Source organism: Buceros rhinoceros, unplaced genomic scaffold (genome assembly GCF_000710305.1).
Source record: "Buceros rhinoceros silvestris isolate BGI_N320 unplaced genomic scaffold, ASM71030v1 scaffold2761, whole genome shotgun sequence".
NCBI classification, from domain to species: Eukaryota; Metazoa; Chordata; class Aves; order Bucerotiformes; family Bucerotidae; genus Buceros; species Buceros rhinoceros.
This window is the reverse complement of record NW_010394674.1, coordinates 40,032-52,938: the sequence shown is the minus strand read 5'-3', so window position 1 is coordinate 52,938 and position 12,907 is coordinate 40,032. Positions and strand designations below refer to the sequence as shown.

Genomic DNA, 12,907 nt, shown 5'->3' with positions numbered 1-12,907 from the left:
GCGGTTTAACAGCAAAAGATGTCGTTCAAAGATGATGTATATCTCTATATCTAACTATTGCAGCTAGTGGAGAAAGAGAGAGGAAAATTATTTTTTAAATTATGGTAACCTGAACTAGAGTGAAGAGCAAAGCACTCAATTATTCCAGAGCCTAAACATTACAAAGATAATTTTCAGAATCTTCATAATCAAACACACAAAAAATCCCAATGTTCAAGAGTAATTAGCTCTCTTGGCCTTCATTTTTAACTGAAGAAATATTTACTAATTCAGTCCAAGTTAAAGTATAGTCGATGGTAAAGTAGCACTACCTGCATTAAATTTACCGTGCCACACCTGTGACATTCTTGGTAACAAAGTCAGGCAAGAGATCTGCTGCTACTGAAAACTGGGAATTTGGCTCAATTTCATGCAAATGCTGCATGCCATGTGAATCCCAACTCAGCAGATGGCTGCAAAAATTCACTTTCTTCCATTACGTACTTCAGCATAAATGGTATTGTAGATTACATTCATGTACACCTCTGCATGCTGAGATTCAGGATCTCCTTTATACACAAAGTTTGAGGAAGCCTGTTTTGTCAAGCCATTTTTCCATATACTACTAAGAACACTTCCATTATTTTAAGGACATCCAAGCATCAAAGCAAAACTTTGGAAAGAAAGTTGTTCACCTTATTTTTGACATGCTGCTGTATTCTATAGCTGTGCAGCTTGTGTGTCCATCAGTCATCTGTAAACGCAGCATTCTGGGAGCAGCCTGAGATTCTTCGTTATCCTTTGGTGCAGCAACATTACGTATTTTCTGTATTTGCAGAACACACGGCCCTTCCAGCTATATATGCAAAACAGAAGAGACAAAACTGTTAACACCATTAAGCAAACACACTGTAATATCTAGACACGCCAACAGATGCCCCCAGGCAAAGGAAAGTGTGATTTAATCAGGCAGTCATGTTCAATTTCTATCACTCATGCACTGTATGTTCTAAAGCATGATAAAAGCCAGCTTTTTCAGAGAAACAATTGTGATGCTTCACACATCTCTGTGATACCAATTACTGAAAAGAAGTGAATGAAAAGTGTTGGAGGGCAAATAAATGAAACCACAAATACCGGCACTGCCAACACACTGTGGCATCCAGGTAAGATTTCACAGGCTGGAATGCAGGGTATCATTGACAAAGTGTTCCGAAAAAACAGCTTTGAATATACTATCTGGTTGTATCAAGAGTACATTTGAAGTTCAACTGCTTTGTAAACACTAACTAAAAGCATATCTTCTTCAGAGGCACAATTAACAACCTCAAGGGACATTACTGTCTGTTGGTTACCTGAAAATGCAGCACGTCCTCTTACACACACTAGAGTATGTTACAAAAAGAAAAAAAAAACAAACAAAAAAACAAAAAAAACCCCCAAAATGCCAAAAACCCCACACAAAAAAAACCAAACCCAAAAGACCAAAATAGGCCAATCAAAACAAACCAATCCAATCACTTCATCACATTTCAGTTACAGCTGAGGACACAGTCATTCTGATGCCCCTGAAAAATAAAAATGGATAATCTGTTGCCACTCAACTGATCCCTAATACCTAAGAGACAGCAGAAAAGATGAAAAAGTGCACATTTCATCAGCTTTTTCCCTTTGAAAAACAGAACAGGTAGCCCAGAAGAACACATAATGAGAACAGATAACCAGGAGATAAATATCTATAAAGAAAAGAGTAATTAATAAAAGAATAGAAACAGTGAAACTAGGTAAATTAAAGATGATGAAATAGGAACTTTATTTAGGATGGGAACAAAAGAGAAAATAAAATACTTTGGAATACCAACAAAGCATCAAATTGTGCTAAGAGAAAAAAGAAAAACAATCACTAAAAGGTACAAAAGCAGCACCCTCAAAGTTTACTTTTGAAATTATTTTGTAATCTTGATACAATAGCCAGTAATATAAACTAGAATTTCTACATAATTTTCCTATTCTTGACACTTTCAAATAAATTTAATATCTGAAATACCTGCACTGTTTATGAGTTCGAATAAAATCACGGAAAACACAGTATTTGGGATGGAGGATTTCTCAAAAGCTGAAGAAGTTGTTTATTTAGAATTTACTGAAAAGTGAAGCTTTCTTATCTATCTTCCTTCACTACTGAATGTTTGAGGAAAAGAACATAAACAAGCACAACTATTTTTAGTAAATGATGACCAAAATTGCTTTTAATAATAAAGACCAACTCTGTTACTCATAGGAATGGAATTTTTTTTCCCTTTATTTCAACAGAAGCAAAACTGGATAATCTACTGTATAGAATGAAAACAAGTTCCTCTCCTCTATCAGTTAACTACAGCAAAGAAGCCACCAAAAAAAAAATTGAGGGTTTTTTTTTCTTACAAAACTATTCTTTCTACACTAGTGAATGAACCACAGTGTAGCAAAAGCCTACATTTGTCATAAATAACAGGTTTTTACATTAAACAATGTTTTCAAAGAAACAATGCAAGAAACACTAGGCCACTGAGAAGCACTTCTAATTATCCACAACTAGGTTTGCCACTCAGCTGAATAGTAGCTTTACCATGATGGCAATTTCTTTCACGTATGTTGAGCAAATTGTAGTTGTAGGTACTTGCTTTTGTTTTGGTAGATTGTTTGGTAGATCCTTTTAAAAAAAGATCTGAAGTGCAAAGAAATGAGGGCTAGCCTAACTATAAATATACATGTCCATATATTCAGGGGTTTGTGACTACAAGCGTCAAGCACACACAACAATAAAGCAGGACTGCACATTTTTTGAGCTTGAACAATAATGTCTGCTTCTTGAAAAATAAAATTACATGTCACTTCAGAAAACAGGTGCAAAAGAGAAATGACAATGTGTAGTTTTCCCAAATATACGTCACATTAACATCGCAAATATTTTTATGGATTTAATCAGGATCTTAGAGCACCCATATCTCCCAGTACTAGTTTGGGTCATTTCCTCTTTCATCATATAAAAAATGAGCACATAGTGACTGGAGAAAAGAAAGTCAGTTGTCCTACAGAGCAGGTAAGGCATTACTACTCACGGACAATGATTAAACCATCAGTGCCTCCTTTACAATGAGAGGAGATGCTCCAGATCAAGCATACTTGCCAAGGCAATCAAGGTAGAAATTAATGTTCTAATAAATCGATCTCTTTAAATCCCTAAGGTAGAAACAGAATTTCAAAAACACCCAACAGCTGACTAATAATTTTAAAGTTTTGCAATATAGCAACTCTCTTCAAAACTTACTCCACTGTCTTCCTAGAGGCATTGCTTTGACACACTTGAACTGGTCTGAAACCAAACACTAGTCAGCCTCTCACAAAGATTTAGCTTATTATATCTAAAATTAAATACTTTTTCTCAAAAATATGAAATTAATCATGCCTTAAGAGGTCTTGAAATAGACATTAGGAGTTAAGAACACAACCAAACCTTGATCACATGGTGAAAAGCTCAAGGCCCACAGCTTACTTAAGGCTGCCAAACAGCTATTTCTAAAGAAGACCCAGTTCGATCTGTCAGCATTACTTCACACAGTCTTGCCAAAATCACCACAATTCGGAAAAAAAAAAAAAAAAAAAAAAAAAAAAAAAAAAAAAAAACCCAAAACAAACAACGAACTAAAATTACATAGAATTATTTTTGACATGTGCAGTTTCAAATGCAGTTACATTAGGAGATCTAACATGGCAATAACTCTCACTGGAAGGTAAAGACAAGCACCTCAAATTGAAGTAAGTAATGAGACAGAAATCGGGACTCATATGAGTAACCTTAAACAGGAATTACAACTGCAGGCAACTTGGTTTTAACTGTGTACCATCAATCTGTCGGTATAAAGAAAGCATCTCTCTCAGCTCAGAAATTAAATCCTTCCTGAATGCTGCTTCTGGAATGAATGTTTCCATTGTAATGGAACATAAATACTCAAAAGAAAACTAGTTATGCCTTAAATGTAACATCATTACTAAATTAAACATTATAACTTTATAGTCTTCTTTGAATTTTAATTCCATTAAAAATGCTGAACGTATTTATGGTATGTAGTCATCTAGACAGAAGCTGCAGGGTTCAGATTTTTCAAATCCTATGCAAATGTGGCCATCTTGTGGTTAATGCTGGTAATAGGGTTTTTTTATTATTATTCCATGCAAAACACAGATACAAATGAGTGAATGAAACATTTCTGTCTATTAATGACTGAAGTTAATAAGCACCCATAATGGTTAAATGTGCACATTGTTTCACACTAGGACTCTATGCCAGCTTTTATACAAATATTTGTCTGTTACACTGATAGTACAAAATAAAGTTATTTTCCGTGCACCATGGAAATACGTCATATGTTCTCAAGCTAGAGATAAATAACATCCTAGTCCTGGATGAGAGGGACAGAAGTGCTATACAATTTCTGTTGTTTCCTGAAGCATTTCTGAACCACAAATGACTGATACTAAGTCAGTTCTGTCCCAACTGTATCCTTTACCTGCGTGAAACAAATATTCTCCTTCATAAACCCATAATTCTGTAATATAAAATATTTGTATACATTGCAGACTAAATAGCAGTACTTAAGTAGTCAGAATTACTTTGTGCTACTCAAAGAAAACACTACAGTTAAGAAAGCAAAGACTCAGTACAGTATCTAACGGTCTAGGCTAAAAACTATAAATAGGAGCCATTTTCAAACACAGACTTTTTCTGTCCATTCGTTACTTCTTTTTAAAACCTGGAGGATTATTATCCTCCAGCAAATGATTTGCAGGTGTTTGTTTTGGTTTGGTGTTTGTTTGGTTTTGTTTTTTAGAATAATTTTCTAAGATTTAAGATCCAAGTAAAGACAGTTGATTAAAGTAAGCCCAAGCTTAATTTTACTAGATGTTCACATGTAAAAAATCCTGGCTTCTTAACGGTACTGATAAGTATGTAAATCCCTAGGATTTAACAAATACTACTTGTTAAGCAAACATTTGCCTTTAAAAAAGATCATTAGAGGCCACAGTTTTCTTCTGACCTGCCTGTTTCCTCTAGCTTCTAAAAATCTCTGCTGCTGTTGTGAGGAATCATTTACCCAAGACAAAAACAAAAAACAAAACCTTTTCCTCTTGTCTTCACTCTTTAACCATTGCAAATGGAAAGAGTCTGCAAGCACTGATCTCTCTCAACTCTCTGACAGTTTGGGAAACAGAAATACAGCAAATCCAAGGAACTTTTAAAAAGAAAGGTTGGATTGAACTGGATTCCTGCAGCATTCCATCCTATTATCCAGCTCACCGTCTCCATCAACTGTAAGACAATTCCATGCAGAAATCTATCAAGCTCCGTTCAGAAGCAGTTCCTTTTTTTTTTTTTTATTTAGGATCCTGCATATGTATCGCTTTGTACTGACAGTAACAAAGATGAGAACCCTGAAAAGGGCACACAGCAACACAAAGCAGAACATACACTGATGGAAGAGTAGCAAGCTCAATAGGGAACCTTGAAAACTAAACTAGAACTAGATTTTTCTGACTTTTCCCACTTTTTCTGTTTCTGAAATGTTCAGTTTTACAAGATACAGATGTATTCTGGTGGGGGGAAGGGGGGCGTGTCAGAAGGTTTTTCCCATGAAAGGGTAGCTCTTATCTCACAGCTGTTTAAAAGCACTAACCACCACAGTTTTCAAGCACACATTCCTTGGTTTGGTGCAGAGGTTTTGTATTTTGTGGAAACAAACCTCACAACAGCACCTTCTCTAGTTTGAGCTGAGAAACATGAAAAAGCAAAGTAGTGACACAAGCAGCTGAACTAGAAGCAAACATTTTAAAGCATGTAAGTAGATTCCCATAATATATAATGTCCATCAACACTGTGAGGAAACTAATGACAGATTACCTTTAAGTGACCCCCAGAACTACGTAACAAGAGAAATTTAGAAAATACTCTTTCTAAAAGAAATGGACAAGTTACTACGTATATATTCAAGTGACAAATGAAAAATGAACTACCTCTAAACAAATCCTACCATAATGCAACAAAAATCTGAAAAAAACAGTACCATTAAAGTCACTTTGAACTCAAATCATATTTCAACAACCAAATTATATTAGGCAAGCATTAGCACATACATACAACTGTAATACTCTGGAGAATTACATTTAACCACACACATTTGGACCTTGTGAATATTACATTATCTGAAATGCAAATCTCAGTAATACTCCAATTAAGCAACTGAGAAACGAACAGTGCAAAACCAGATTACACGAAAAGCAATCATTTTGCTTGTTTTCTGTATTTCAAAAACATGAAGAGAAAGAAAAAATGTTAAAATCATAGATATAAAAACTAGTTAAATCAAATTATTTTAGACAGTACAAAATTATTTAAGCACTGAAGTACCTTGAATAGCATGTTATCCAGAAATCTAGACAGGCAAACAACCAGTATAGTAAGATATCACCTTGTTTGTTTTTTTTTTAAATAATAACTGCAAAAAACATAGCTCCACGTAATAACAAATCAAGTAAATAAAACTTTCCCCAGAAAGTTAGTTTAATAAGCAATATGTTGCAGCACAGGCTGCTGCCTGGCTAAAAACTATGACTGTGCAATACACTCTCAAGTGTGCTTTTCATACCTGTCAATAATGTTTCTGCTGTTGTTCTTGTAGAAGCCAGTGTTTACAGCAGTCGCCAGGCCCTCAGACAACAGCATCATTATAAACACCAAATCCAGCTCTTAACAGCCTTTCACATCGATCTTGCTTTCTTAAAACAAACCTGCTTTGATTTATTACTATTTGAATTTCAGCAGTAATCTATTTCTCCAGAACTTTCTCATCAGTGATATAGTCAATATTTGGAAGGTAAGGATAATGATTTAAGAACTACTACGAGGTGTAAAATAAAATTCCTTTTAACTGCATGTAAGGAATAAAACAGGAACCATGTAACAAAGGCACCAATTTTCTTTTTCATCTGAACATGCAACAGATGTTAAAAATGTAGCACATTAACATTCTGTAGCATATAAAGTGTTATACCATCTAACATAGTTTATCTAGAAAACCTGCAGGATACACAGTCATAGGAAAATTACATAAAGCACATGGCTATAAACACATATATCAGGAGGTCAAGTAACACAGCATCAACATGTATCATAGTCACACAGATCCTTTGCTTCATGCCGAACTCACCCTCTTGACCTTGCAAGAGTAAAGGAGGGGGAAAAAATGAACTTCTATCTGATACCATGCCGAGATCAAATATGCTAAATGACTTTTGAGTGATAAATTAAGTTGCTAGAATTTTTCAAATTTGTTTAAGCATTTCAAAGTTCAGAAATAAAAAAAGAGTCCTCTCTTTTTACAAAGCCTAGCAGGCTTATCTGTTTATATATTTATCCTATAATATACTAAAATATTGGGTTACTTTGTATGTGAAGTAAAGACAAATCCAGATTAATGCACCACAGAAGGCTGTCATCACACAGAAATCACACAACACAGAAAAAGAGAAGTAAAAATTGTCTACCTTTTCCACCTTTCCACCATTGATGTCACTGGGGAGGAACTTCTTGCCAATCGTTCTTAAATCTGTCTGAAATTAATATAGAAGACAAGAGAGTATTAACCTAAAATATCCTGTTACAAAATAAAAAAAAAAATCCTGTTACAAAAAAAAAATCCTGTTAAAAAAAAAAAATCCTGTTACAAAAAAATTATCATGATAAAAAGAAGGGTATTTCTTCCATTAAAAAAACAAAACTATAAAAAACCCTAACTGCATATGATGAAAAAATCTAGAGCAGTTTACAAAAGTAAATCCTTATGCTTTTTAAATTATATTCTTGCTTTAAGCACATTTCCAAAGATGATTAAAATGCTTTTCATAGGTGAAATGAAATGACCAAGTAATGTTTAATTACTAGATATAACTCTGAGGTTTAACAGAGGTAAACTTCTTTCTTTACTCTCCATCTAGCACTTAAAAAAAGGTGTTTGTGTGGTTTTCCATGCAGGACTCCTTCATAAAAGGTTGGGATGATATTTTTGCAATTAGACTTGGAGTAAAAGCTCACGTTTTCCCATTAAATGCTTTTTAGCTTAAATTTCTCATTAATTCATTTGCAAGTGAGGTAGATAGCTGCATGACATTATTCAGCAACTGTGCAACACGGCCACTTACAACATTAAACTAAAGGATTCATCCCATCAAAAGCACTTTCCTCACCTAACACTGTTTGGACGAGCATATCAATCAGGGTGATGCAAGACAAAAGGCTGCACTGGACAGCTAAAAGGTGCACTGTGTGAAAATAGGAAATGGAAAAAAACCTACTTAAAACTTCACACATAAGGTTTTAATGCATTTACATGTGTTAAGAAGAGAAAAATAAAACACAGCAGTGCAGCCCAAAACACTTGTGTTATAAACTCCATTGCTTGAAATAAGCCTGTTTTAAATAGAATGTGCTGGTGCAGAGTACTGTATTAAATCTAAAAACCTTCCTTATTTGTTATGAACATAAACACTTCCAAAAGAAGAATGGCTAAATGTAATTATTACTGCAACTTGTTCACTAACGTGCCATTAATATGTGCCCATGGATTATTGTTCCAGCATCCTAATCTAGAACTGAGAGCACTATATTTTAGTATCTAAACTATTGTAAACAAGCGGTATATTGTTTTCTAGTGAGGAACATCAGTACCCTACAAAAAGAAAACCAGCTATAGGGATGCTCTTTTACTGTATTTACTCTGAGTATCTATATTGTGCATAAATGCTCAACCCACTTTCAGTTGCACATGACAGCCATAGATAGTGATAAGAAAGCGCACTTGGTTTTCAATCTCAGCCCACCTGAGAGACCTGATCTGTCATCTGTCAGTTATTTATCTCTGAATAGCACATAGGCTCCTAAAAGCTGTGCCTGCATGTTCCATATCCATATAACTGACAAGTCTCCAGCAAGGTGCTTTGCAATCACAGCAGCAGAAAGGAGACACAATTTTTACAAAGTCTTTGTGAGAGCTTATACAAAATAAAAACAGTCAAAGGACTGAAGGCACACTTATGTTTATTTCATACTTATCTCAGCAATTCATATTAAAAAAAAAAATTGGTTTACTTCTTGGTTTCTTCTGCCTGAAACATGTCTCTAGCAGTCAAGGAAACGATTTGTAGGAAGTACAATCTAAATTCACTGTCATCCCGTTGTGCAAGCCACACTGCTATTCCCTACTTACCCAACAGGCAACTTAATCTTCTGGGCATCAAAAAAACTGACTTAATGACAAAAATATTGATGTTCAATTAAAACTGGCTTTGCAGTACTTGCATAACAGATCCGGTTTATTTTATTTCTATCAAACAAACTGGAAATACAATGTATACACGAACAAATGATCATGTTAGTACTTGTTCCAGCATATACCTACGTGCAGGGTAATACCCAGCAAATTCTAAGTATTTTATTGGTTTGTTTTTTTCTTTTATAACGCAGTAATGCATTCTCAGATAATACTGGCATGCTACTACAGTCCAGAAACCAACTGCTAACCCTCTGCATGTTTTATATGACATTCTTCGCATTTTTGCATTACAATTTTGCTTCTTTTCAAATACTTTAAATGAATTGGTCCATGCATGCATACCAGTGATCAAACATGCTTCAAAGAATAAATTGAAAGAACAGAGGGAACACTCTTTTTAGAGTATCAACTTAAACCAATAATGATTGAATCTCAGAGATGGAAAAATAATCCATAACAATTCTCATTCACAATTTCATTAAGAAAGAATGCTTTTCTCTTCAGCACTCTACTACATTGCTTTTCCCCTTGGAACTACATATAATTATTACAAAGAATGAAGTTTACATAAATCCATACACAGCATACACAAGCTTTAACACTTCTGAGTATGGATGACTGCAAAATTTTAAACAAACAAAACGTAAAATTCTCAAAACTCTCCTTCAGGATTTTGATAGAATAAATTAAAGTAAGAAACAAAAGCTGCCCTCTTTTCACTGTTACTGAAAGGCAGCAGACCTACTAATGTTTGCCAACAATATATATATACTTGAATTCTGAAAAAACAGGAATTCACGTGCACACTTTTGAGTCCTTTAAAAATATTAAGGTTTATTGCTTCTAAGTTGTTTCTCTGTCTTGTATATTTTTGTATTTACTTGTAGGAAGGAATAATGACTACTATTCCAGAATTGACAGTAAAACAAAAAAAACCTGTCTGCAGTTATACATTTGTACACATATGTCACATCACAGGAAAAATCACCATTAGTTTGAATATGCTTTAAGGAATATCATGTCCAGAAGTCGAACGAAGTAGGGGTGTTTTATTTATCCCAACAAACTAATACTTTGTACTACAATTTCACGCTCACATTAGCACACAGCACTTCTGATTTTATTACTGCTTGTATTTGGAATTTAGATTTACATTTCATAGACATAAAAACATGTTCCTACTGCAAATTACGTTCACTTTTCTCCTCCAGGTTTCATAGTTCAGAAAAAGTGTTATTTCCAAATAAATTCACAACTCAGACATGCAAGGAGAGAAATAGATACTCTCTGCTTTACACAAATCACACAGACAACAGTACACTTAATCAGCCGCATAAGCCTACACCTGAGCCATCAGATACATCAGTTTTTGCATATTTTGTCAGAAAAAGTTTTCATAATCATAACTTACATTAAGGGCAATTAGGATAATGTCATTTGTATTAACTTTTTCAGAGGAACTTATGCAAGCTTCAATTCCTTCATCTGAAAGATACCTGTTGAAGAAAAACACTAACGTTAGAATATCACACCATCTATCTACTAGGCAAACAATTTTTCTGTATATAAGACCATTGTCTTTAGCCTGTATCTTTCATGTGTAATCAGTTTCCTTACACTGAGATGAGATTAAGAGATTTCTTCTTCAGTAATTTCTAAACAAAAAAACCCCAACTCTACTTACAAAGTAACAGTAGCCACCATCTCGATTATGTCCAAAAGACACAGTAACACTATGTTCGTCATACCCACTCCCCCAAATTACAGCAATCTGGTTTCAAAATTTGGGCTTTTTTTGATGTAAGCGGCATACTTTGACTCGTGCACTTGAAAGGAAAAAAAAAAAAAACAAAAAACGAATTAAAACAAAATCCCACACACGCCACAAAACAGGACCTCATCTGTTTCTAAAGAGCAAGACTGTACTGTTAAGCTCTCAAGTGCCGGGGCACATAACACTGTATTTTGCCTTGTCTGGGCTACAAAGAAACTGGTAAAAATGGAAGTGCATTACAATGCATCAACAGGCAAATACGGTGAAAATGTTTAAGAATAGAATGTCTCCTCCTTCTCCGCTCCAATCAGATCTGGAAAGGACATTTGTGACCTCAATGTTGGTAGTATAAGATCAGTATCTTTCTGCCAAAATTCTGTGAATATACAACAAATTTGTATTGGATTCACTATTCAAAAGGGCTGACCTATTCTAACCTTTTAATCAAAGCAAATAAACAAAAAAAGAAAATTTTGAGTGTCAGAAATGGTGAGATTTGTAATTCATTTTGCCTAATAACTCCTTTTCGAGGCCCCTAGTTCTCATTATTACGTAGCTGGGAATCTGCCTTCTCTGCACAGCTCTTCATTCTATTTAAATACATCGGAGCAATCATTAAATGATTGACATTTGCTAGATACTCGGTCTGAAACACAGTGCTTGCCTAAATAACATTTAAATAGCTACCTACCAAGAAATCACCATTCCCCAAAAAACGATTTAAGAAAGCATAATATACTTTAAGAAATATTAAAAAAAATATATATATTTCTGAGTGCTTTAAGAAATACTACTTTTTAAAGACTATAACATCCACAGCGTAAGGTATAAACAAGGCAAAACATCTGAAGGAAAGTACTTGATAGAGACCTTTTTCGTTCTAGCCCAGGTAACATTGACATCACCCTCTCCAGCCATGCCAGTGTTCCCAGACTAGTTAATGATCCCAGTTGTGCTCTAACCCAAACAGTTGATTCTGTTAGTCAGATGCCAATATCTAGAAAATCCTGAGGAACCAGATCACCATCACAAGAGAAAAAAAAAAGAGGCAGCAGAAACAAAACCAAAACCCAGATGCACTGAATAGGAAAAAAATATATATAAAAACATAAGAAGAAACAATCCTATTTTTTTATATAAAAGGCAGAACCTTGAAGAGAATAAGGTGGCAAGATTTGGTGGCTTGCATGGGAGGATTTACCAGCTGAGCAACTCTGAGCTCAAGTACTACGATCTGTAGAGACTCAGGTAACTACTGTGAATTAGCAGATCTCGTTAGCTGGAGACAGCAAGTGAAGTAGACTAGCATTCCCACTCTGTGCCAGAGGAAACTAGATCAGATAATTCCTACAGGCACTATCCTATTCTCAAGGAATCAACCGTGGTTTAATTACACCATAGACTTCTTCGAAAGAGGACTATCATAAACTACAAGTTTACCTTCTATCATCTTCAGTGTAAAATTGAACATAAGTTTAACAGCAGGGGTTAGGGGGAGTACAAAATCCATTAAGCTGAGTTTTACACTTTGTTGGGCAAAATGTAGAAAGATTCCTCCTCTGCTGCTCCTAACGCAAACGAAGTCATTCATCAATTCTACTGAAACTAGCAGGACTGCTGTCCTCTTTCGTACGTACTTCGCCTAGTATTTATATGTAAGCACTACTGTTCTCCAGCAAGAAAAAATAATGTTTTTACGGAACTACAGAATCATCTGGTTGGAAGAGACCTTTAGATCATCATTAAGTCCAACCTTTCACCCTGCACTGCCAGGGTCCCTAAACTATGT

The 12,907-nt window shown here is 34.8% G+C and overlaps 1 protein-coding gene across 1 annotated transcript in view; it reads right to left on the bottom strand.

Moving 5' to 3' along the window:
* TDRD3 (tudor domain containing 3) overlaps window positions 1–10,835 on the bottom strand; it is a 39,895-nt gene extending 29,060 nt beyond the window's left edge. Inside the window, exons 1-3 of the mRNA XM_010145284.1 lie at window positions 10,756–10,835; window positions 7,561–7,626; window positions 675–835 (exon numbers count right to left, since the gene is read on the bottom strand). Of these exons, the coding sequence (XP_010143586.1) occupies window positions 675–748 (74 nt within the window). The 5' untranslated portion in view covers window positions 749–835; window positions 7,561–7,626; window positions 10,756–10,835. The remainder of the gene's footprint in view (window positions 1–674; window positions 836–7,560; window positions 7,627–10,755) is intronic.
* Between the last annotated feature and the right edge of the window lie 2,072 nt (window positions 10,836–12,907).